The 27,052-nt window shown below is 47.8% G+C and overlaps 1 protein-coding gene across 1 annotated transcript in view; it reads right to left on the minus strand.

Moving 5' to 3' along the window:
* The window catches only part of LOC147109573 (fibulin-7-like), a 67,552-nt gene that overhangs the window by 36,241 nt on the left and 4,259 nt on the right, over positions 1–27,052 (minus strand). The window contains exon 2 of the mRNA XM_086003629.1: positions 5,894–6,050. Coding sequence (XP_085859755.1) covers positions 5,894–6,050 — 157 coding nt within the window. The remainder of the gene's footprint in view (positions 1–5,893; positions 6,051–27,052) is intronic.

The following is a 27,052-nucleotide window of genomic DNA, read 5'->3' on the forward strand; positions in this document are numbered from 1 at the left end:
TCACAGTCCGCAGCCAGCAGCCTCCAAATTGCCCGCCGCGCACCAGATGCAACCTCTCCACACTCAGAGTCCCACCCCCCCCACTGTTTGCTAACCTCACCCCCGACTGCAAGCCCATCGCCACAAAGAGCAGGCGATACAGTGCCGGGGACAGGGTTTTCATCAAAACCGAAGTGGAACGGCTCCTGAAGGAGGGGATTATTGAGGGCAGCTCCAGCCCCTGGCGAGCCCAGGTTGTGGTCGTTAAGACCGGCGAGAAACAACGCCTGGTCATCGACTACAGCCAAACAATAAACCGCTACACCCTGCTGGACGCCTACCCACTCCCCCGCATAGCTGACATGGTCAACCAGATCGCGCAGTACCGCGTCTTTTCGACCATTGACCTGAAATCAGCGTACCACCAGCTCCCTATCAGCCCTGAAGACCGCCAGTATACTGCTTTTGAGGCAAACGGCCGCCTCTATCACTTCCTTAGGGTTCCCTTCGGCGTTACCAACGGGGTCTCCGTCTTCCAAAGGGAGATGGACCGGATGGTCGATCAAAACGAGCTGCAGGCCACTTTCCCTTACCTAGATAATGTGACCATCTGCGGCCATGACTTGCAGGACCATGACACAAACCTCGAGAAATTCCTCCGCACCGCCCAACTCCTGAACCTGACATATAACAAGGAGAAGTGCATATTCCGCACAGACCGCCTCGCCATCCTTGGCTGTGTTGTAGAACACGGGGTCATCGGTCCCGACCCGGACCGGATGCGTCCCCTTATGGAACTCCCACTGCCCCACTGCCTAAAAGCTCTGAAGAGGTGCCTAGGGTTTTTTTCCTACTACGCTCAGTGGGTCCCCTACTATGCAGACAAAGCCCGTCCGCTGATCAAGTCCACCTCTTTTCCCGTGACGGCAGAGGCCCGCTTAGCCTTCCACCGTATCAAGGAAGACATTGCCAAAGCCACCATGCACGCAGTGGACGAATCCATCCCCTTCCAGGTGGAAAGCGATGCGTCCGACTTCGCTCTGGCCGCCACCCTTAATCAGGCGGGGAGACCTGTGGCATTCTTCTCACGAACCCTCCAGGGCCCAGAGACCAGACACTCCGCGGTCGAGAAGGAGGCCCAGGCTATCGTGGAGGCTGTGCGTCATTGGAGGCACTACCTGGCCGGAAAACGATTTACCCTGCTCACTGACCAGCGTTCAGTTGCTTTTATGTTCAACAACAAGCAGAGGGGCAAAATCAAAAATGACAAGATCTTGAGGTGGAGAATCGAACTTTCCACCTACAATTACGAGATCTTGTACCGGCCTGGGAAGCTCAATGAACCCCCAGATGCCCTATCGCGTGGCACCTGCGCCAGCGCGCAGATCGATAGGCTGAGGGCCCTCCACAATGACCTCTGCCACCCGGGGGTCACCAGGTTCTTCCACTTCATCAAGGCCCGCAACCTGCCTTACTCCATCGAGGAGGTCAGGACCATGACCAAGAACTGCCAAGTCTGCGCTGAGTGCAAACCGCACTTTTATAGACCAGACAGAGCCCACCTGATAAAAGCCACTCGCCCTTTCGAACGCCTGAGCGTCGATTTCAAAGGGCCTCTCCCCTCCTCCGACCGCAATGTGTACTTCCTCAACATCATTGACGAGTACTCCCGGTTCCCGTTCGCTATCCCCTGCCCGGACATGACCAGTGCCACGGTCATTAAATCTCTGAACAGCCTCTTCACCCTGTTCGGTTTCCCCAGCTATATCCATAGCGACCGGGGCTCATCGTTTATGAGCGACGAACTCCGCCAGTACCTGCTCGCTAGGGGTATAGCCACAAGCAGGACCACCAGTTACAACCCCCGGGGGAACGGACAGGTGGAAAGAGAGAATGCAACTGTTTGGAAGGCCGCCCTACTAGCCTTAAAGTCTAGGGGCCTTCCGACCTCCCGCTGGCAGGAGGTGCTCCCCGATGCGCTCCACTCGATTCGGTCACTTCTCTGCACTGCCACCAATGCCACCCCTCACGAGAAAATGTTTGTCTTCCCAAGGAAGTCCACATCGGGGACATCGCTACCGCCATGGCTGACGTCCCCAGGGCCGGTACTACTGAGAAGACACGTGAGGGCCAATAAAATGGACCCCCTGGTCGAGAGGGTCGACCTCCTCCACGCCAACCCCCAGTACGCTTACATTGCGTACCCGGACGGGCGGGAGGACACAGTCTCCATACGAGACCTCGCACCCTCGGGGACCGCTGTAACCCACTACCCATTACCACCCCCCCCCACGACCCGATATCCAACCCCAGCAGCCGGCACGCCTGAGCCCGTCACCCACGAGGACTACACTCCAGGGCCCCAGCCTACACGGGACGCGACGCCGGAAGCTCCACCACCCCTGCCGTCGCCACGTCGATCACAGCGGCAGACAAGACCTCCGGAGAGACTCCAATACACGAACTTTTAAATACACTTCACCCCGCCGGACTCATTTTTAAACAAGGGGTGAATGTGGTAAACCACTGTCATACCTGTCTGTGTCTGTATGTGTATTCCACTAGGTACAGGTCTGGACATGCCTCGGCTGACTCCTCCCACTATTCCAGGTATATAAGTGACTACCTCCCAGTCCCTTAGTATTCTGGACGGGTCGACCACTCGAGACAAGACCTTCATTCTTTAGTTAATAAAAGCCTGATTGTTACTCGCTCAACCTCAGTCTTTTGAGTAATTGATGGCGCATCAGGAGACCAGTGGCCTTCTTCTCAAGGACCCTCCAGGGCCCCGAGATCCGACACTCTTCGGTCGAGAAGGAGGCCCAGGCGATCGTGGAGGCTGTACGACGCTGGAGGCATTACCTGGCAGGCAAACGATTTACCCTCCTCACCGACCAACGTTCGGTCGCTTTTATGTTTAATAACAAGCTGAGGGGCAAAATCAAGAACAACAAGATCTTGAGGTGGAGAATCGAGCTCTCCACCTATGATTATGATATCTTGTACCGGCCTGGTAAACTGAACGAACCCCCAGATGCTCTATCACGAAGTACATGCGCCAGCGTGCAAAGTGATAGACTGCAGACTGCAGACCCTCCACAACGACCTCTGCCACCCCGGGGTCACCAGACTTTACCACTTCATTAAGGCCCGCAACCTGCCCTACTCCATCGAGGAGGTCAGGACCATGACCAGGAACTGCCAAACCTGTGCCGAATGCAAACCGCATTTCTTTAGGCCGGACAGAGCAAGCCTGATCAAGGCCACCCGCCCCTTCGAGCGCTTGAGCATCGATTTTAAGGGGCCCCTCCCGTCCTCTGACCGTAATGTGTACTTCCTCAACATTATTGATGAGTACTCCCGTTTCCCCTTCGCCTTCCCCTGCCCAGACATGACCAGTACCACGGTCATCAGATGCCTGAATGACCTCTTCGCCTTGTTCGGGTTCCCGAACTATATACATAGCGACCGGGCTCCTCCTTCATGAGCGAGGAACTTCGCCAGTTCCTACTAGCGAGAGGTATTGCTGCAAGCAGGACCACCAGCTACAACCCCCGGGGGAACGGCCAGGTGGAAAGAGAGAACGCGACTGTCTGGAAGGCCGTTCTCTTAGCCTTAAAGTCTAAGGGCCTCCCAACCTCTCGCTGGCAGGAAGTCCTCCCGGCAGCGCTGCACTCCATCCGGTCACTGCTTTGCACTGCCATTAACGCCACCCCCCATGAACGAATGTTTGTTTTCCCCAGGAAGTCGACTACGGGAACCACGCTACCAACTTGGCTGACCTCTCCGGGGCCCGTCTTGCTGCGAAAGCACGTGAGGGCCCATAAAACGGACCCCCTGGTCGAGAGGGTGGACCTCCTGCACGCCAACCCCCAGTACGCCTATGTGGCATACCCAGACGGGCGGGAGGACACAGTCTCCTTATGAGACCTTGCACCCTCGGGCACCCCTGAGACACCACCATTACCCCCCACCACTCCCCCAGATCCAGCCCAGGTAGACGGCATGCCGGAACCCCACGAGCCTTCGCCGACCACGCAGACACCAGCATTAACGTCGGATACTGCATCACCGCCGCCGCTGCTGCGACGATCAGAAAGGCTTACGAGGCCTCCGGACAGACTGACATACCCGAACTGGTAGTACACTTCACCCCGCCAGACTCAAATCTAAACAAGGGGTGAATGTGGTAAACCACTTTTATCGTTCACTATCGTTACACTATGGTTATCACTGTTTACACTGTTGTATCACTACACGAGGTCGCCTCTTGTCACGCTGTTATACCTGGGCTGACCACTGCTGACTCCGCCCATGGCTCCACCTACCTGCCCAGGTATAAAAGGTGGTCGACTGGCTGGTATTCCTCCTTGTTGGATCCGATCACCCACGAGGGTGGGCTCTGTTATTTAGCCAATAAAAACCTATAGTTACTTTCTTAACTCGTCGCTTTTCATTGGATGAATTGATAGGTATATCAAGGGGTAAACCAGGAAACTACAGGCGCATCAGTTTAACATCAGTAGTGGAGAAGTTACTAAAGTCAGTCATCAGAGACACAGTGACCCGAGCACCTGGACAAGTATCAGCTGATCAAAGCGAGTCAGCGGGGGTTTGTGAAGCATAGGTCATGTCTGATTAATCTAGTGGCGGTTGTTTTAGGAGATCACTAGCACGGTGGATAGGGCAGTATCTATGGGTGGTGTGTATATGGTGCTAGATTTCAGCACTGTTAGAGGTTTGATACCTCTCTTTACTTTTCCTGCCCACTTTTCTCCCTGCTTAGAAACCATTTACCGCTAACACTTTCCAATTCTGACAAAGGGTATTCGACCTGAAATGTTAACTCTACGTTTCTGTCTCTCTCTCTCTCGCCAAAGATGTTGCCTGACCTGCTGAGTGTTTCTTGATGGAACCAAGGCCTTGTCAAATGGAGTTGAGGTACAGATCAGCCATGATCTAAATGAACAGTGGCAGAACAGACTTGAGGGGCTGAATGGTCTACTCCTCTTCCTATGTTTCCAGCATTTTCTGCTTTCATTTCAGACTTCCAGCATCTCGCAGTATTTGGCTTTGTGTTAGATCTTATCTGTCATGGTTCAGAATACCCGTTAACAGCACCTTAACAAGTACCTCAATCCAAGCCTCAATATCCATTTTGTACTCAAGTACTACATTGCCACCTTGCATGTTGCCCATTCTGCCCTCAAGACACGATAACATTAAGCACAGCACATGGCACATCTGGGGATGAGTATTGCTATGGAGTTCTACCCGATCCCTGAGAATTATACTGAGGCAAAATAAACTAACAATTTACATTTATATAGTGCCTTTAACATAGTAAAATGTCCCAAGGCATTTCACAGGAGCGTTATCAGACAAAAAAAAACTAATTTCAAATACAGATTAAAAAGTGCCTACTCAAATAAGGGTTAAATTATGGGGACAGGTTTCATAGACTAAGCTTGTATTCCCTCAAGTATAAAAGATTAAGAGGTGATTAAAGGAATTGATAGGATAGAGTGAAACTATTTCCTCTGGCGGGGTGAGTCCAGAACAAGGGGGCATAACCTTAAAATTAGAGCTAGGCCGTTCAGGGATGATGTCGGGAATTACTTCTTCACACAAAGGGTAGTGGAAATCTGGAACTCTCTCGCCATAAAGCTGTTGAGGCTGGGACCAATTGAAAATGTCCAAACCAAGATTGATATATTTTTGTTAGGTTAGCATATTAAGGGTTACGGAACCAAGGCAGGTAAGATACAGATCAGCCATGATCTAACTGAATGACGGAACAGCCTCGAGGGGCTGAATGGCCTACTCCTGTTCCTATGCTCCGAATAGGGATGGCCTGAGGCACAGTGAAAGGATCTCCTCGCTCTGGTATCTAGTCATGCTTCGTTCAACTTACCATTGTGCTTGGAAGCCTGCTTGTTTACTGTGTTCTGCAGAAGGCTGAGCTTTCTCTTCATCATGCGAATCCCCTGTGTGTACTGGGCTTCCTGAGTGGAGAGCAGTTTCTGCATCTGGCGAATGGCACTGAGCACCTGCTGCTTGCTGGGACAGCCCTGCAAAAAGAAACATGGCGTCGGTACAAGACGTCATTTGTGCCGCATCTCCTTTGCACACACACAGACAAAAAAAAGACAATCCTTTCAAAGCGATCCAAATTATATATGCGCTGGAGGTGTGGAGTGCAACGAGCTCCCAGTCACAGAAAGCAAGGAGCAGCAAAGTATTCAGATTTCCGCCAATATTGACCGCCAGCCGTTTGCTTAAAGGGACCCTGTCCTGAGGAGTCTCGTTGGCATCTCGAGTAAATTGTCACTTAAATCGACATTTTCATCAATTAGGTGTCAGTCGTGACTCAGTTGGTAGCACTCTTGCCTCGGAGTCAGCAGGTTGTGTGTTCAAGTCCCACACCAAAGACTTGAGCACAAAATCTGAGCCAGCACGCAATACAGTTCTAAGGGAGTGCTGCACTGTTGGAGGTGCTGTCTTTCAGATGAGACGTTAAAACGAGGTCCCATCTGCCCACTCAGGTGAATGTAAAAGATCCCAGGGCAGTATTTCCAAGAAGAGCAGGGGAGTTCTCTCCGGTGTCTTGGCCAATATTTATCCCTCAACCAACATCATTAAAATACAGATAATCTGGTTGTTATCACAGTGCCATGGTCATCAAGTTGAGGGATGTTAATACTGTAAAATAGAACAAATTCCTATTTCAGATATATCAAACACTCTCAGCTCAGGAAACGGTATGGTAAGATGTAGTAGGCAATGACTATCTCCAACAAGCAAGAGTCTAACCACCGCCCCTTGACAGTCAACAGCATTACCATTGCCGAATACCCCACCATCAACATCCTGGGGGTCACTTAACTAGCTACAAGAGCAGGCCAAAGACTGGGTATTCTGTGATGATTGTTTCACCTCCTGACTCCCCAAAGCCTTTCCACCATCTACAAGGCACAAGTCAGGAGTGTGATGGAATACTTTCCACTTACCTGGATGAATGCAGCTCCAACAACATTCAAGAAGCTCGACACCTTCCATCAAAGCAGCCCGCTTGTTTGGCACCCCATCCACCACCTTAAACATTAACTCCCTGCACCACCGGTGTACCATGGCGGCAGTGTGTACCATCTACAAGATGCACAGTAGCAACTCGCCAAGGCTTCTTCGGCAGCACCTCCCAAACACGCGACTGTTACACACCATCCTGACTTGGAAGTATATCGCCGTTCCTCCATCGTCGCTGGGTCAAAATCTTGGAACCCTCCTCCTTAACAACAAGGACAGCAGCGGTTCAAGAAGGCGGCTCACCGCCACCTTCTCAAGGGCAATTAGGGATGGACAATAAATGCTGGCCTTGCCAGCGACACCCACATCCCAGGAACAAATGAAAAAAAACTCTTTCTACGCCGTCCCAACAATACATCAAAGTCCCAATTCCAACTCATCTTCCTAATGTACTATTGTACTGTACTGTACCAATTGCTGTGCCAATGTGATATTTTCAATTCCCGCAACTACTAATCTTGTGGCCTCTCTGAATGAATTTGCCAATTTGGGCCATTCTGCGTTGTGAGCCCCTGCTCACTTGATCGACCCTGCTCAAATTCTTCACAGAGGGGCCCTTACAGCCAATGGACAATCACTTCGCTGACCGGCAGAACCAGTAAAAAGCGCTCTGTAACCTCGACGCACACAATCCCTCCTGAAAATAAAGCCAACACCTAACAGTTTCCATATCCTTTGACTCACCATCAGCAATGCCAAGGGAGTAGCAATTTAAATATATAAAATGTATATATAATACAATACAATATACATACACACACACAACTGTTCTCAAGTTCTATTTAATTGAAGGCTTAAAAATGATGTTTTTCAAGAACTTAAAAGACTAGAACCATTTTCATGCAAGCCCATAATTAGTGTGGAATTAGATCTGAAAATTACGCAGGTGAGAGGTGACTGGTTTGCTTTGGAATGAAATGCTTCTAACCTTGCAAAAAAAAGATATTTGTGCCTACATCTAAATCCACTGTAAATTGTGTTTCACTGTACTCAAGGTGAGTATGCAGGGATTCACAGTTTACAAGTTCGCTGTAACAGAGGGCTGGATTTTGTCAGCCCCGAGGAGGCGGGTCTGCCGGTAAAGTTGCAGAATGTGGGGGCAGCTGGCAAACCCTCCCCCAACCCGCCTCCGTGCCCTTTTGCCAGGAGGCAGGAAGCCGTCCTGCCCCGGGTCCCGTCTGCTCGAGGCGGGAAAGGGATTAAATCCTATTAACTGCCTGTTAACAGGTAGTTAACAGGCAGAAAAAAGGATTAGTCCCCTTTTACTTTTCCAAGTGGAGGCTTCCTGACCTCGGAGAACCCCGCCAGGGTGCAGGAGGCGAAGAGGTGGTCTGCGGGGGGTAGGAGATGTCTGAAAGTGCGATGTAGAGGTGAGTGATGGGTGCAAGTGTGGAGTGGTAAGTATGTAAGGTGAGTGTTAAGTGTTATAAAATGTTCATTTACCTTTGTTTCTGCCTACAGCCGTTGTGGTTCCGGAGTCCCGCCATCTCCATTGTAGATTTCACAGATTGGCTGTTGGATCCTCCGAACCAACAGCCAGGTGATTTCTGCAAAGGTGAAAGGTTTGATGAGTCCTGAACACAAGGGCTCATCAAACTACACAGAATGTCAGTGTTTGACAGCTTCACATAGCTGTCAAACGCTGACATTTCTTCTTTCAAGAAATCTTGACAGATGGCACGTCAGACATTGACATGCTCTGTCAGTGACTTCCCCCTAATTGGCCTGCTGAGCCCGCTGGGCGGGCTTAACAAAGTCAATCAGGGAAAAATCCCACTGATTGGTCAGAGGCTGATGGAGGCAGGATTGAGAGCCGGCCAGCAGCAGTCCCGTCTCCAAAAGCTTCTCATTGAGAAAAATCCAGCCCAGAGTGTTTCACTGTGTAATGCCAACAATTCTGAAATAATTACAATAAGAGGTAGGCTTTAAATTATTGAGTGAAGCAGCAAGCCATTCAGCCCATCTGACTTCATTCCAGCAGAATACCAACCCTAACATCATCCAACATTCGATAGACTCTGGAACAGTACCCATGGATTGGCGGGTAGCTAATGTTACCCCACTGTTCAAAAAGGGTGGTAGAGAAAATGGGGAAGCCTGACATCGGTAGTGGGGAAAATGCTGGAGTCCATTATAAAGGATGTAATAGCAGAGCACTTGGAAAAAAGTGACCGGATCGGACAAAGTCAACATGGATTTACAAAAGGTAAATCGTGCTTGACTAACCTACTGGAATTTTGAGGATGTAACTGGTAAAATAGATAAGGGAGAACCAGTGGATGTGGTGTATTTGGATTTTCAAAAGGCTTTCGATAAGGTCCCGCATAAGAGATTAGCGTGTAAAATTAAGGCACATGGGATTGGGGGCAAGGTATTGACTTGGATAGAGAACTGGTTGGCAGACAGAAAGCAAAGAGTTGGAATAAACGGCTCTTTTTCCGAGTGGCAGGCAGTGACTAGTGGGGTACCGCAGGGATCGGTCCGTGGACCCCAGCTAGTCACAATATATATTAATGATCTGGACAAGGGAACTAGATGTAATATCTCCAAGTTTGCAGATGACACAAAGCTGGGTGGGCGTGTATGCTGTGAGGAGGATACCGAGAAACTCCAGTATGATTTGGACAGGTTGGGTGATTGGGCAGAAACATGGCAGATGCAATAGAACGTGGATAAATGCGAGGTTATCCACTTTGGTATCAAAAACAGGAAGGCAGATTATTATCTGAATGGCAATAGATTGGGAGAAGGGGAAATGCAACGAGACCTGGGCGTCCTTGTGCACCAGTCGCTGAAGGTAAGCATGCAGGTGCAGCAGGCGGTTAAGAAGGCAAATGGTATGTTGGCCTTCGTAGCAAGAGGGTTTGAGTGCAGGAACAAGGATGTCTTGCTGCAGTTGTACAGGGCCTTGGTGAGACCACATCTCGAGTATTGTGTGCAGTTTTGGTCGTCTTATCTGAGGAAGGACGTTCTTGCCATGGAGGGAGTGCAGCGAAGATTCACCAGGCTGATACCCTAGATGGCAGGAATGACGTATGAGGAGAGATTGAGTCGATTGGGCTTGTACTCGCTGGAGTTCAGAAGAATGAGAGGGGATCTCATCGAAACTTATAAAATTCTAACAGGACTAGACAGATTAGATGCAGGATGTTCCCGATGGTCGGGGAGTCCAGAACCAGGGGTCACAGTCTAAGGATAAGGGGTAAGCCATTTAGGACAAAGATGAGGAGGAATTTCTTCACCCAGAGAGTGGTGAACCTGTGGAATTCTCTACCAAAGAAGGCAGTAGAGGCCAATTCATTAAATATATTCAAGGAGTTGGATATATTTCTTAAGGCTAAAGGGATCAAGGGATATGGAGAAGGCAGGAACAGGGTACTGAATCTGGATGATCAGCCATGATCTCATTGAATGTGGAACAGGCTCGGAGGGCCGAATGGCCTACTCCTGCTCCTATCTCCTATGTTTCTATGTTTACATCTACTCGTTGCAGATGTCATGTCCACCTGAATAAGCGCAGGGGCCTCTAACATACGAACAATGACGGACAGGAAAAGACCCATTGGTCCATCCAACCTGCTCCATACTGCCGTGATGTCTTACGTATCACAATACAGACACTCTCCACCAACCCATGTGATCTTCTGAGAGAGATGAAAAAACTGATAAAAACCCATACCAATTATGGTGGGGGGGGGGAGGTGGTGGGGGGAAATAAAATCTGGAATTTTCTCTGACCCCTTCAGGCAATCGAAAACAGTCCAGGAGACCACTCTGGCTCTACCAGATACCTACCTCTTGTGTGAGGTGATCTCCATCCCAGTGTCTATACTGTCCCAGCCAGAAACAGATCTAGCTCTCATCTGAAGGACAGCACCTCTAGTAACACAGCACTCCCCTCAGTCCTGCATTGGAAGATCAGCCTAGATTTATGTGCTCAGGCCCTGGTACAAGGGCACAAACACACAAGCTTCTGACATAGAGGCGATAACATTTCCAACCGAGCTAAGGTGTCATTATCCATGAGCCAAGTCAACACTGAGACTTAAGTAGGTTCAATCGCTCCTCCTGCTTTAGGAGAAACATCTTAAACAAAATAAAGTGACATTTTGTAATATTTGAACAAAATATTTACTGAGTAAACATTTGCTAAATTTATACAAATGATTAAAACTGCACAGAGACATGAAGTGTTGAACTCCCAATCTTGGTGTGCACCATCAAAAGGATGGCATCCAGTAAAGATCAGGCAACTCCCCAATGGTATAGTTGATACATGTTCTGTCTGGTGTGGAGGAACGCAGAGATCTTGGAGGGTTGTAAGGCTGGAGGAGGTTACAGAGATAGGGAGGGGCGAGGCCATGATGGTATTTGAACACGAGGATGAGAGCTTAAAATCAGAAGCATTGCAATTCTAGCCTCTTGCGCATCCCTGATTTCCTTCACCCAACCAATAGTGGCCATGACTTCAGCTGTCTCGGCCCCAAGCTCTGGAATTCCCTCCCTAAACCTCGCTACCTCTCTCTTCTCCTTTAAGACACTCTCTGATCAAGCTTTTGATCACCTGTCCTAATACCTCCTTATGTGGCTCGGTGTCAAATTGTGTCTGATAATCACTCCTGTGAAGCGGTTTGGGACATTTTACTATGATAAAGGCACTATATAAATGCAAGTTGTTGCTGTTGTACCGCATTTGCTGATCTCAGTCAAGACAGCAGATGTGCTACAAATTGGCCTCAGTGCCTAGGAGTTAGGGAGGAGATAAAACAGCCAGCATTGCTGTTTCTGATCACCATCTAGCAACTTCTGCTGAAAAAGTACAAGTGTGAAAATGTCAGAGGAGAACAGAATCAGGCTTGGTTGTGTGGTTGAAAACCCAACACTCAGTATCTGTGCTGTTGCACGTGAAGACGCGCTACTTGGCCGAGGCCTGGCAGTAAACCACTGGCCCACCTTCTTAGCTGAGGAATGTGAATTGTGCGGTCAGATGTAGGGAAAGAAGGGAACTTTAAAGAAACCAAACAAACGTTTGATGGCTTGTTTTGAAGGAATCCACATTAAGTTGTCAAATCACCTACATTTTTATTTGCCTCTTTCACAATTAAATGTTACGACGATAGATGACGGGTGTCAGCTGTGGCTCAGTTGGTAGCACTCTCGCCTCTGGGCCAATTCTAAATAATCCAACTACCCATATTATCAACTCTAAATATCCAAATTCCCCACATTATATACTCTAGACGGAGTTCCAAGGTATGTCCTGCCTGGGTAACGTTACCTTGTTGGGATGATTCTGAAATATGTTTCTTGTATTTCATTGGCTATGAAGCTCTGAGCACTTGCAAGGCGCTACATGAATGCAAGTTCTATCTTAATAAGAATTTGCTCGATCTGAACAAATTGTATTCTACATTTATATTGGCCCTCCGTATTAAATTCTCTGCACTGCACTCAGCACTTCACACTGCACTTCACAGAAAGGGTAGTGGAAATCTGGCACTCTCCCTCAAAAAGCAAGAGGCTGGATCAATTGAAAATTGTTGTTAGGCAAGGGTATTAAGGGTTATGGAACCAAGGCGGGTAGATAGTTAAGATACAGATCAGCCATGACCTAAATGAATGGCGGAACAGGCTCGAGGTGATGAATAGCCTACACCTGTTCCTATAAAATGGTATGTGTCTACCGTATTGTATGGCATTTCAGTTAGCGTATCATGGGAGGTTCCTATGATGAGGCAACGTCACAGTGAAAGGGATGTCTGAAAATCCAATTGAATTGAATGCTCTGCTTCCAAGGATGCTTGCCCAAAGCTTTAGCTCACCCACGAGTGTATCAGCTCTCTAAACCTTGATAATAATGTATCAAACCTCAAAATACTGTAAGGGTGGTGTGTGTGGTCAGCTTTGCCTCTGACTCCCGGGCGGTTCGAATCGCTCCCACTCGCTTGGTTCTAGACCTGGACTTATTTGGGGGTCGTAATGAAATTGCAGCAAACAATTGAATTTGATGCAAGAACTTTGGTTTTTATTTGAGACAAGAAAATATACACAACACAATAATCTTATCACTCTAAAAAGGGGGAACACATCGGAATATACAAGGGAGAATGACAATAGACAAAATACTTCACCCCTCCCAATCCCACTACACTAACTAGGTTGAATTCCAGCGGACCAGGAAATGCTCACCAAATGCAGGAATAGTTTGTAGAGTGGGAAAAACTTGCAGATCTTCGGTTTCTTCCGAGTTGGTTTCTTGTTGGTCGCGGTGGCCCAGTATTACTTCGTTGTTGGTAATTTGTTTCTTGGGGCCCTTGGTTGCCGCGATTCCTTCCGTTCTCCTCCTGTTGTCCTTTCGTCGATTGATTGTCCCGAGGCTGATGTGTCTTTCAAATGAGCTGTGCCTCTGTCTGTATGAACTGTACCTTCAAGTTCACACACCGTCTGAATAACCTTCACTGACTGTCCGTATGACTCTCTGATCAAACCCATCGAACTCATTTCTTGTGGAGACAGGTCTTTAGTTTGTACTAAACGAAGCCTGCTAATCTTGTTAGATTTTAGGCGGGCTCGTTAATTTTGATTGGTCCCATTTATTTAACTGGTTTCGGGATTGCTTCAAAATTGGTTTAAATGTGTGAAGTGGTTTTGGATGTCTCTCAGTGGTTTAAACTGTTGTTTGATTGTCTTCTCCTGCTGGGGTCAGGGTCTCTTTTGTTGATTAGTGGCATGTACTGTATTATTCATATTTTTGATGGCCCTGTATCTCTGGCAGGCACTGTCCTTCCGTAGGCCTATTGTCTTTATGTAGAATGACTGAGATGGTCCAGAACATGCCCAGACAATCTGGCCTTTGCCAATACTCAAACTGTTTGTTTTACAGGGCCCATCCCAACTCCTTTGTTGCAGCCTTCCACAGGCCTGGACATGCCTTTTAAAATAGCCAAAATCCTGGGGTTTTCATTTTAAGCCCCTTTTGGCCCAATATTCGTTTAAACAGTCCAAAATCTCTTCTCTTCTTGGTTTGGGGGAATTTGTAGAATTTTGCGAGCCTTACAATACCTATTGGTACCTCAGCCGTGACATCTGTTCCTACATTCTTTGGATTCAAGACCCTTTGGCAGAAGCACTGATTCCCAACTGCGGGCAAGCACAGAAGCTAAGCAGATTGCTGACCCCGTTTCTGGCATGGAGCCTACAAATACCTCCAGGGGAAAGTTCAGCTCTTTAGAATGAGATTCCACAAGTATCTTTGTGATAAAAGTGAAAAAGAACTTTGTAGTGTCCGAGTATAAATAATACATGGACTGCAGGAGAACAATAATAACCGGTATTTACTTGAACAGAGGGTAACTTAAGACTGACGTACAGAAGCCTGCTATGGCTTTATATACACGGGTGGTCACTGCTGGTACTGCAGTATAGAATCAGTTCTTCTCTTAAAGGTACATACACGACAATTCCTCCCCTTTTAGATAAACAGTACATAACATTCATTTAACAACTAAATAATAACTAATTACAATTACAATTTTCTTTGTACTATATACATCAACTGAAATAATCATTTATAAGTTCAGTCTTTGAGGAGGCTTCCTGATCCTGACTGGATAGCGCCTTTCTCGAGTATCCTGTTCTTGCGGCGGAGTTGATTCTGGCTCATTGTCATTGGTTGGTTCGTCAGCTTCCAATACCACTGCTTCTGAGGTAGACGCAATCTGTACTTCAGGTTGATTACCAGGTGCACCTGCTCGTGGTATGGGTTTGGCTTGTTCCTGTGACTCTAGAATCTGGTCAGCATGGCGTCTCACGATGCTCTCTCCAACGTCCACTGTGTACATTAGTGGTCCCTGCTGTGTGCATATCGTTCCTGGTTGCCATTTTTCTGTTCGGTAGTCGCGGGCCAAGACTGGTTGCCCTATCTTGAAGCTCCTGGTTGGCTTCTCATTTGTGTGCTGGAATTGCTTATCCTCAACATCTCGTCTTATGTTTGGTTTGAGCAAATCCAGGCAACATCTTAGCCTTCGGTTGAAGAACATTATGGCTGGAGCTTGGTTGGTGACTGCATGTGTCGCATTCCGGTAAGCAAACAAGAAATTATCCACCTTGTGTTGTAGTGGTATGTCGTCATTATACATTGCCTTTATTGCCTTTTTAAAGGTCTGAACAAACCTCTCAGCCAATCCATTTGTGGCTGAATGATATGGGGCAGATGTGTAATGTTTCACCCCATTATTCCTCAGAAACCTCCGGAAATCCTCGGACACAAACTGTGGCCCATTGTCAGAGCAAATCTGTTCTGGCAAGCCATTCCTGGCGAAGATGGTCCGTAGGACTGCAATAGTTTTCTCCGTGGTGGTGGAGGACATTTTGATGACCTCTGGCCATTTCGAATGGGCATCCACAGCGATTAGGAACATTGAGTCCATAAATGGACCAGCAAAATCAATGTGTACCCATTGCCATGGAGAGGAGGGCCACTCCCATGGATGTAGCGGGGCCTGTGGTGGAGCGTTTTGGACCTTCTGGCATCCTGTGCATCTCTTGGTCATATCCTCGATTTCTTTATTGATTCCCGGCCACACCACAAACGCCCTGGCTAGGCTCTTCATTTGTACCCCTCCCAGATGACCCTCATGAAGCTCATTGAGCACTCTCTCTCTCAACTTGGGTGGAATTACCACTCGGGATCCACACATCAAGGTCCCCCGGCACACTGACAGCTGTTCTCTCCTTGGCGAGAATGCTGGCAACAGTGAGTCGCCATGTGCTGGCCATCCCTTCACCGTCAAATCATAGACCCGAGAGAGTGTCGGGTCATTTCGGGTTTCCTTCTCTATACTTGAGTTTGCAACAGGTAGACATTCAACTATGGTCGCATGGAATATCTCAACAGGGTCCACTGCAGGTGCTTCCTCTACCGTAGGCAACGGTAGGCGCGACACCCCATCAGCATTTCCATGCTGTTTCGTACCCTTGTACTCTATGTCGTACTGATGTGCCCCCAGAAAAAGTGACCATCTTTGCAGCCGTTGCGCCGTCATCACCGGAACGCCCTTCTTTGGGTTAAAAATGGAGACCAAGGGCTGATTATCAGTCAGTAGGGTGAATTTCTGCCCGTGCAGATAGTGATTGAACTTCTTCACACCCCACACCAGGCTGAGGGCCTCCCTGTCAATCTGGGCGTAGTTACGCTCGGCTGAGGTTAACGAGCGCAACGCAAAGGCTATTGGCCTCTCTGAACCATCAAGGAATTTGTGTGACAGCACCGCTCCGATGCCGTAGGGAGACGCATCACATGCTAACCGAATCGGTAGTGTTGGATTGTAGTGGGCCAATACTTCTTTTGAAGTGATTAGGCATTTACATTTCTGAAAGGCACGCTTACACTCATCACTCCATTTCCATGTTACTCCAGTTTGCAGCAGGGCGTTCAGTGGGTGCAGAATTGTAGATAAATTCAGCAAGAACTTATGGTAGTAGTTCACCAACCCAAGGAATGATCTCAGTTGCGACACATTTTCCGGTGCTGGAGCCTTGACTACAGCCTCAATCTTGTCCGGCGACTTATGCAACCCTTCCTCATCAATCATGTGGCCACAATACGAGATTTGTCTCCTGAAGAACTCGCATTTGGGGCGGTTGGCTCGTAACCCATATTCCTGTAATCTCGTGAGCACCTGCTCCAGGTTGGCAAGGTGTTCACTGTCATTTTCGCCCGTAACCAGGATGTCGTCCAAATAACACTGGGTCCCCGGGATCCCTTGCAGGACTTGTTCAATCGCCCTCTGCCAAATAGCCGGGGCTGATGCTACCCCAAATACCAGTCGATTGTACTGGTAAAGGCCTTTGTGAGTGTTTATCGTGAGGTATTTCCTCGATGCTTCTTCCACCTCCATTTGTAGATAAGCTTGGGCCAGATCAATCTTTGTAAAGCGTTTCCCTCCAGATAGTGAGGCGAAAATATCTTCTATCCGTGGAAATGGATATTGTACTGTGTGCAGGACTGGGTTCACAGTTATCTTGAAGTCCCCACAGATGCAAACCTTCTTCGGTTCCCCAGGCGTGCTGCTCAATGATTTCTTTATTACAGGAACGATGGGTGTGGCCCACTCACTCCAGTCCACCTTGGACAGCACACCCGAACGCTCCAGGCTCTCCAGCTCTGCTTCAACGGCTGGGCGGATCGTGTAAGGTTTGCGTTATCTTCGATTTTTATCGTTGCCGTTACTCCTTTTAGAGTCCGAAGTCCTTGTTGGAACACCTCTTTCGCGTCAGTTAGAATTTTTGACAGTCGTCCAGGTGTGACGTCATCATCCTTTTTATCAGTCACAGTTAGCGCCTGAATGGAATGCCAATCCAATTGTATTTTTCGGATCCATTCACATCCCAATAATGGTGGTCCTCCATCTGGTAGTATATATAGATACAGTTTCTGTGTTTCCTTGCCGTTGTATTCAACTGGCACCCTTATTTTTCCTCTGGGGTAGACTTTTTGCCCCGTGTATGTCTTCAATACAATGGACGTGTCCTTCAAGGGTATGTGTGAGAATAGCCGCTCGTAGTCTCGTCGATTCATGACAGTTAGGGCTGATCCTGTGTCCAATTCCATCTTTACTGGGGACCCTGCTATCATGAGGGTGACCCAAATGGTTCGGTGATCCTCCTTTGCGATCACGTTGTGTAACTTTAGACAACTTAGTCTCCTGCTCCCGGAGTCCTTATCACTCTCCTGATCTTCCGAACTACTGCCTGTCAATTTCTTTACTTTCTTGTACTTTTCCTTAGTGGTTCTTGTAGTGTTGGTTTTCTTTCCCGGCCTGCATATTCTTGCTATGTGTCCCATTTTCCCCACATTGCCTGCATACTTTGTCCTTAAACCAGCAGTCCTTCTGATCATGGGTTGTTCTGCCGCAGCAATAGCACTTTTCTGCTCCATACGCCATTTCGTTAGCGCTGTATTCCTCTGGTTTCTGTTGTATTTCCGCAGCTCCCCGTGCTGCTGCTTCGTAGGATACTGCCACGCTGAAAGCCTGTTCTAGCATCAGGTCCTTTTCCGAAAGTAGTCGTTTCTGTGTTCCTTCACTCTGGAGCCCGCAGACAAACTTATCCCGTAAGGTGTCTGCCAGTCCTGCTCCGAACTGGCAGTGCTTCGATAACTTGCGTAGTTCCGTAAGATAGTCAGCATTGCTCTCATCTTTGTGCTGGTGTCTTTTATGGAACTTGAATCTTTCTGCTATCAGCAGCGGTGTAGGGTTTAGGTGTTCCTGTAAGATATTAACAAATCTCTTCAAAGCTTTTCTCCATTGGTTTAGCTGGGGTAATTAAATTCCGCAATAGGCCGTACGTTCTCACGCCCATCAAATTTAATAATACCGACGCCTTCTTTCCATCGGCCACCTCATTTGCCCTGCAGTACACTTCAATTCTTTCCACATACGTGGTCCAGTCTTCTGCCTCGTTGTCGAAAGCAGTGATACTGCCACTTTTCGGCATCTTGGGTGATTTAAAATGGCGCCTCCCGCGCTTTTTCTTCTTCACCAATGGATTAAAAGGGCGCCTCCCGCGCTTTTCCTGCTTCCCCTTGCTGCCACGCTGCTCCTAGCGTTCTGCAGGGTAATGGCGGCGACCCACGGCTTCGGCGCGTCTCACTTTTCCTTCTCCTTGTTTTATTTTCACTACGCTGCCCGGTTCTTGAGCACCGACCGCGCCCTGTGCGCTCCACCCTCTCTCTCTCTTTTTTCCTCCTGACAACGCTGCACGGCCCCTTTGCAGAGCCGCTCGATCGAGCTCGAGCCCGCCGCAGTCCGGAAGGGTCAGCGCACTACCTGCTACCAGCACGATTTGCTGGAACACCTTGACTGGGGAGCCAAGCCCAGCTCTCCACAGCCTCTCCTGCAACTCTCCGAACTCTGATGGATCCTTGGGCGGTTGCCCGCGGTCGACGCCTGTTGTTCTGACTTCGACCTCCAAGAAGCTTCTTCTCAGGGAAAGATCCCCGTGAGGTAATGCAGTACTGCAGGTGAGTTCGAACCTGTTCGTCGCCAATGTAGTGTCCGAGTATAAATAATACACGGACTGCAGGAGAACAATAATAACAGGTATTTACTGAACAGAGGGTAACTTAAGACTGAAATACAGAAGCCTGCTATGGCTTTATATACAGAGGTGGTCACTGCCGGTACTGCAGTATAGAATCAGTTCTTCTCTTAAAAGGTACATACACAACAAACTTGCATTTATATAGCGCCTTTCATGACTTCAGGATGTTTCAAAGTGCTTTACAACCAATGAAGGACTTTTGAAGTGTAGTCACTGTTGCAATGTAGGAAATGCGACAGCCAATTTGCGCACTGCAAGGTCCCACAAACAGCAATATGGTATTGACCAGATAATCTGTTTTAATGATGTTGGTTGAGGGATAAATATTGGCCAGGACACTGGGGGGAGCTCCCCTGCTCTTTGAAATATTGCTGTGGGATCTCTTACATCCACCTGAGAGGGCAGACAGGAGCTCGGATTAATGACTTATCCAAAAGGCAGCACCTCCAACAGTGCAGCACTCCCTCAGTACTGTACTAGGAGCATCAGCCTAGATCCCATGACCGTCTGACTCACAGGCAAGAGTGGTAGGGATGTTGTGTTCTAAATCTCAACTCAGAGAATTGGAATCACAAAGACGCATGTACTAGCGTTAATGTACTTGACGTTAAATAAAAATGTCCATTGACATTATTCAGCTCTATGAATATGGACTGTGAATACATCTGCAAAGATTGTCATGCTGGACTAACGTGCACCAAACAACTAGCATGCACCAAACAACTCCTTCACGCATGGCAACTTTCACACGAGAGGTTTAACAACCGTGACTCCCTTGTTATGTACAGTTGGTTTCCGGGCTATTTCTTACATAAGCTGTACACACTGCAGAGCAGTCACATTGCAGAGCCGCTGCGGTGTGGAATACATGAACGAGTGGGGTTCGAAGAGGCTCCCGAGCGACTCCATTTCAGCTGAAACGTATCCTAAAGCAAACAGACTAAACGCAAAATGGAATGCTCAGGAGAAAGATTTTCCTGACAGCCCTTCCTTTGACTAACATGCCTAGACACCAAAATAAAACACATAATTAGAAACGTTGAACATTCTTCTCCCCATTGAAGAACCAACAAGCAATCACACCCTAATTTTTACCCTCATTCTCTGATTGGAACAAACAGAATGAATCATTTGATTTTCTGTACAAAATGGTGCAGCGGTGAAGCTAAATATTTATGCTGGAAGGTTTAAAAAGAATCCTTTGTGGCTTTCTCGGTTGACTTACAGTACCCGCCCCATATAGGTCGCACTGGTACATAGACTACATGCAGACCGTATCAGAGCTGACCTTCACTGGCACAGGAAGTAAACTCTGAACCTGTTTGAGATCTTAGAGAAAGAAAGTATTGCATTTATATAGTGCCTTTCACAACTTCAGGATGTTCCAAAGCGTTTTACAAGCAATGAAGTTCTTTTTGAAGTGTAGTCACAGTTGTAATATAGGAAACATAGCAGCTAATCAGGAACGGTAGCATAGTGGTTACGTCACTGAACTAGTAATCCATAAACCCTGGACTAACGATCCAGAGACATGAGTTCAAATCCCACCATGGCAGCTGGGGAATTTAAATTCAGTTAATTAACTAAATCTTGAATTAAAAAAAACTAGTATCAGTAATTATCAGATTGTCGTAAAAGGTTCACTAATGTCCTTTAGGGAAGGAAATCTGCCGTCCTTACCTGGTCTGGCCTATATGTGACTCCAGACCCTCAGAAATGTGGTTGACTCTTAACTGCCCTCTGAAATGGCCCAGCAAGCCACTCAGTTTTAACAAACTACTACAGAAAACAATAATAAAACCGGACGGACCACCCAGCACCAACTTCAGACACGACAACAGCAAACCCTGCCCAGCCGACCCTGCAAAGTCCTCCTCACTAAAATCTGGGGACGTGTGCCAAAATTGGGAGAGCTGTCACACAGACTAGTCAAGCTCCAGCCTGATATAGTAATATTCACAGAATCATACCTTTCAGCCAATGTCCCAGATTCCTCCATCACCATCCCTGGGTATGTCCTGTCCCACTGGCAGGACAGACCCACCAGAGGTGGTGGCACAGTGGTATACAGTCAGGAGGGAGTGACCCTGGGAGCCCTCAACATTAACTTCAGACCCCATGAAGTCTCATGGCTTCAGGTCAAACAGAGGCAAGGAAACCGCCTGCTGATTACTACCTACCGCCCTCCCTCAGCTGATGAATCAGTTCTCCTCCATGTTGAACACCACTTGAAGTAGTACTTGTTAAGTCCGTGAATGATTGAGACACGGACTAGCAGGAGAGAAAACAAACAGAACTTTACTGGTGAAAGGCATAAACGAAACTAAACAACAGAGGCTCTCTAGCGCCTTTTATACAGGGGTGGTCATGCCGGTACTGCAGTCTGAGACCCGTTATTCTCTTAAAGGTACATACACAACAGTACTGAGGGTAGCAAGGGCACAGAATGCACTCTGGGTGGGGGACTTCAATGTCCATCACCAAGAGTGGCTCGGTAGCACCACTACTGACCAAGCTGGCAGAGTCCTGAAGGACATAGTGGGGCCTGCGGCAGGTGGTGAGAGAACCAACACGAGGGAAAAACCTACTTGACCTCGTCCTCACAAATCTACCTGTCCCAGATGCATCTGTCCATGACTGCATTGGTGGCAGTGACCATCGCACAGTCATTGTGGAGGCGAACTCCCCTCTTCACACGGAGGACACCCTCCATCGTGTTGTGTGGCACTACCACCGTGCTAAATGGGATAGATTCAGAACAGATCTAGCAGCTCAAAACTGGGCATTCATGGTGCTGTGGGCCATCAGCAGCAGCAGAATTGTATTCCATCACAATCTGTAGCCTCATGGCCCAGCATATCCTTTACTCCATCATTACCAACAAGCCAGGGGACCAACCCTGGTTCAATGAGGAGTGCAGAAGAGCATGCCAGGAGCAGCTAAAAATGAGGTGCCAACCTGAGGAAGCTGCAACACAGGACTACATGCATGCTAAACAGTGAAAGCAGCATGCGACAGATAGAGCTAAGCGATCCCACAATCAACAGATCAGATCAAAGCTCTGCAGTCCTCCCACATCCAGTCGTGAATGGTGGTGGACCATTAAACAACTAACGGGAGAAGGAAGATCCATGAACATCCCCATCCTCAATGATGGCGGAGCCCAGCACACGAGTGCAAAAGACAAGGCTGAAGCATTTGCAACCATCTTCAGCCAGAGGTGCCGAGTGGATGATCCATATCGGTCTCCTCCTGACATCCCCACCATCACAGAAGCCAGTCTTCAGCCAATTCGATTCACTCCATGTGCTATCAAGAAACGACTGAACGCACTGGATACAGCAAAGGCTACAGGCCCCAACAACATCAAGCAGTTCCAGTACAGCTATAACACTGGCATCTACCCGATAATGTGGAAAACTGCCCAGGTATGTCCTGTTCACAAAAAGCAGGACAAATCCAATTAGGCCAATTGCCGCTCCATCAGTCTACTCTCAATCATCAGCAAAGTGATGGAAGGTGTCGTCAACAGTGCTATCAAGCAGCACTTACTCACCAATAACCTGCTCACCACTGTTCAGTTTGGGGTCCGCCAGACCACTCGGCTCCAGACCTCATTACTGCCTTGGTCCAAACATGGACAAAAGAACTGAATTCCAGAGGCAAGGTAAGAGTGACTGCCCTTGACATCAAGGCAGCATTTGACCAAGTGTGGCATCAAGAAGCCCTAGTAAAATTGAAGTCAAAGGGAACCACTGGCTGGAATCATACCTAGCACAAAGGAAGATAGTTGTAGTTGTTGGAGGTCAATTATCACAGCCCCAGGACATTCCTGCAGGAGTTCCTCAGGGCAGTGACCTAGGCCCAACCATCTTCAGCTGCTTCATCAATGGCCTTTCCTCCAACATAAGGTCAGAAATGGGGATGTTCGTTGATGTTTGCACAGTGTTCAGTTCCATTCGCAACTCCCCAGATAATGATGCCATCCATGCCCACATGCAGCAAGACCTGGACTACATTCAGGCTTGGGCTGATAAGTGGCAAGTAACATTCACATCACGCAAGTGCCAGGCAATGACTATCTCCAACAAAAGAGAGGGTCTAACCACCGCCCCTTGAAATTCAACGGCATTACCATCGCCGAATCCCCCACCATCAACATTCTGGGAGGTCACTGTTGACCAGAAACTTAACTGGACCAGCCACATAAATACTGTGGCAACAAGAGCAGGTCAGAGGTTGAGTATTCTGTGGCGAGTGTCTCACCTTCTGAAACCCCTAAGCCTTTCCACCATCTACAAGGCATGAGTCAGGAGTTTGATGGAATACTCTCCACTTGCCTGGATGAGTGTAGCTCCAACAACACTCAAGAAGCTCAACACCTTCCAGGACAAAGCAGCCTGCTTGATCGGCACCCCATCCACCACCTTAAACATTCACTCCCTCCACCACCGGTGCACCGTGGCTGCAGTGTGTACCATCTACAAGATGCACTGCAGCAACTTGCCAAGACTTCATCGACAGCACCTCCCAAACCCGTGACCTCTACACCTAGAAGGACAAGGGCAGCAGGTACATGGGAACACCATAACCTGCAGGTTCCCCTCCAAGTTACACACCATCCTGACTTGGAAAAATATCATTGTTCCTTCATTGTCGCTGGATGAAAATCCTCGAACTTCCTCCCTAACAGCACTGTGGGAGTACCTTCACCCCACGGACTGCAGCGTTCCAAGGCGGCGGCTCACCGCCACCTTCTCAAGAGCAATTAGGGATCGACAATTAATGCTGGCCTTGCCAGCGACGCCCACATCCCAGGAACGAATATTTAAAAAATTTGCGTACAGCAAGTTCCCACAAATAGCACAGTGGTAATGAGCAGATAACCTGCTTTTTTAGTGATATAGGATGAGGGGTTAATATTGGCCAGGACATCAGGGAGAACGCCCCTTATCCTCTTCCGATAGTCCCATGGGGTCTTTAAGTCCACCTGAGAAAGCAGACGGGACCTTGGTTTAACGCCTCTTCCAAAAGACAGCACCTCCAATGGAGTAGCACTCCCTCAGTACTGGAGTGTCAGCCAAAATTTTGCGCTGAAGTCCCTGAAGTGGGACTCGAGACCACAACCTTCGGACTCAAAGGCGAAAGTACTACCAAATGAACCAAGGCTGACACCTACCATTGAGAGGTCATGAAGTCTCACACCCAGACTGGCATGGCGACTGTCTCAAGTGGGCATGGTCACACTGCTCAATACTCATTACAAGATTTATTTCTCGGAAAGTTCTCTTAAAGTGCACATCAGAACCTTAGTATAAGTTCAAACACCCTACTATATGGTCTGAGCAACATCCAGCAAGTTAAGAGACATTTACAATAAACACTGAAGCTGGTTTTGATTGAAGTTCTCTCTTCCCGAACCGCGCCCCTGCCCCCCACCTCCGGTAAATTGTTTATAAAACATATAAATGAGCAAAATGTACATGTGGACTGAGCCATCTTGCTGAGACCTTGCACGTCTGTCGAAGTATGTAACACTCAGACACCCAAGACTAGAAATGTACCATGCAGTCTGGACCACCTTCCCAAGGCCTATACAACAGGAACCCCTCCTTTCCCCCCCCCCCCCCAACACCTGCATACACCCACAGAGTGCACGCAAAGAGAGAAGATAGAGGATGGGATTACACCCTTCACTCACTCAAAATACCCACAGGAATAGTGACACAACCCAATGGCAACCTTTGACAAGCTAGGGCAGTCGCAGTGTCCCACGGCCTTGCTGCCCCTTCACCTGTAGGCAGACCCCGCCTGAACTCTGAAGTTTCTAATGCTATTATATTAGTCTAGGTACAACCCTGCCAACAGACTCGGTGGGCTTTATTCCTGGTGTGTGCTATTTTAAGTGCAACACTGAACTGAACTCCAATCTATGCATCTCAGAATTTCTGAGCATGCTTTAACTGGTGTGCTAAATAATCACACAGAGAGGGAATGAAACCCCACTGCTTCCGTGCATGATCCTGCGAATGTTCTATACAAGCATCATATACAAGAGCTGTACCAATGTATTTAGTGTAAAACTCTGGAAAGATAGAAAGACCTTACATTTATACAGCGCCTTTCACTATCTCAGGATGTCCCAAAGTGCTTTACAGCCAATTAAGTACCTTTTGAAGTGTGTTCACTGTTGTAATGTGGGAAATTTGCACTAGAAATGAGCAATAGATGCCAGCCTTGCCAGCGACACCCGTATTTCAAGAATTAATTTTTTTAAATAAGCTATTTATAAATAAGGAAGTAAATGATAGGGTGTGGGACAGTGGTTTATGGGGTTTTCCTCCACCCCATTGCCTGTACTTATTGCCACCACAAACAGATACAGGAAGCAATGTCGACTGTTACCATGGAGACCAAGCAGATAGCTATGCCTTAGAAAAATGTCCTACCAAAATCACAGTAAAGCACAGCAAGACATTTTAATTGAGTGTATACGACAGACAACGTCATGGTCACTTTTAGTGATACCAGCTTTTCATTACCAGAGTTTAAAAATGGAATTCAAATTCTCAAACTGCCATGGTGAGATTTGAACTCACTGCTCTCTAGATTGAGTTTGTATCATGGAAACTAGTAAAAACCCATCGTTCTAATAAACCACACACAATTCACTCTATTGTGGACTCCACCCAAACCATTCAATATTCTGAAGAAAGAGCTTGCAATGGTTATGTTCCATGAAAGACACATCAAGAAAACTCCAGAATCTAACCTTGCAGCCTGCACGATACATCCCAGATCAGCGGGCCCTCCTTGGTGCGACACTCACATGGTGTCAGCTCACTCCACACACCAATTATTGTCAGCTATACTCATCCTTATGTTCCTCAATCCCATTCCTAGTCATTCATCCCTGTTTAAAGTTCAAAAAAGCCATGAGCAGCCTGTCAGACCATGAAAGTTGCTGGTTGCTTAATCCAGATTTCCATGTTACTGCAAGAACGCGAGAGTTGCTCTAATTGCAACACAGTGTTCTACATCGGTCCAAAGATTCTGCAGAGAATAGCCTCGTACACATCCTCCCTTGCCTTCTGAAGTCTCCTGAACTGTGTCAGCCCTGGCTTGTGTCACCAATGTGCCAAATTGCAGAGCATACTTCAGGCCAGTATTAGTGAATCATTGAACCATAGAATCCAACAGCGCAGGAGGCCATTCGGCTCATCGTGCCGGTGCTGGCTCTTTGAAAGAGCTATCCAATTAGTCCCACTCTCCTGCTCTTTCCCCATAGCCCTGCAAATTTTTCCTTTTCAAGTATATATCCAATTCCCTTTTGAAAGTTACAATTGAACCTGCTTCCACCCCCCTTTCAGGCAATGCATTCCAGATCACAACAACTCGCTGCGTAAAATAAAAATTCTCATCTTCCCTCTGGTTCTTTTGCCAATTATCTTAAAACTGTGTCTTCTGGTAACTGAGCCTCCTGCAAGTGGAAACAGTTTCTCCCTATCTACTTTATCAAAATCCCTCATAATTTTGAGCACCTCTATTAAATCTTCCCTTAACCTTCCCTGCTCCAAAGGAGAACAGTCCCAGCTTCTCTTGCCTCGCCACATAATTGAAGTCCCTCATCCCTGGTACCATTCTGGTAAACCTAAATTGCTCGGAGATGCAATTCCAACCTAAACCTTGCCCGAGGGACACTTCCAGGAATCATTTAACATGTTGACAGGATGTGGGTCTGTCCCTCACTCACTGGGGATCACTCTGACTTTGTAAGATAGTGTAAAACAGGCTACCAATTTGCTAACACCCGTTTTACACGATCACACAGTCAACAGTACCCCCAGTGAGCGCCTAATTTCAATTATGCCAGTATGGAAATCAG

This window comes from Somniosus microcephalus, chromosome 12 (assembly GCF_052327205.1).
Source record: "Somniosus microcephalus isolate GS21.2 chromosome 12, FLI_Smic_1.0, whole genome shotgun sequence".
NCBI classification, from domain to species: Eukaryota; Metazoa; Chordata; class Chondrichthyes; order Squaliformes; family Somniosidae; genus Somniosus; species Somniosus microcephalus.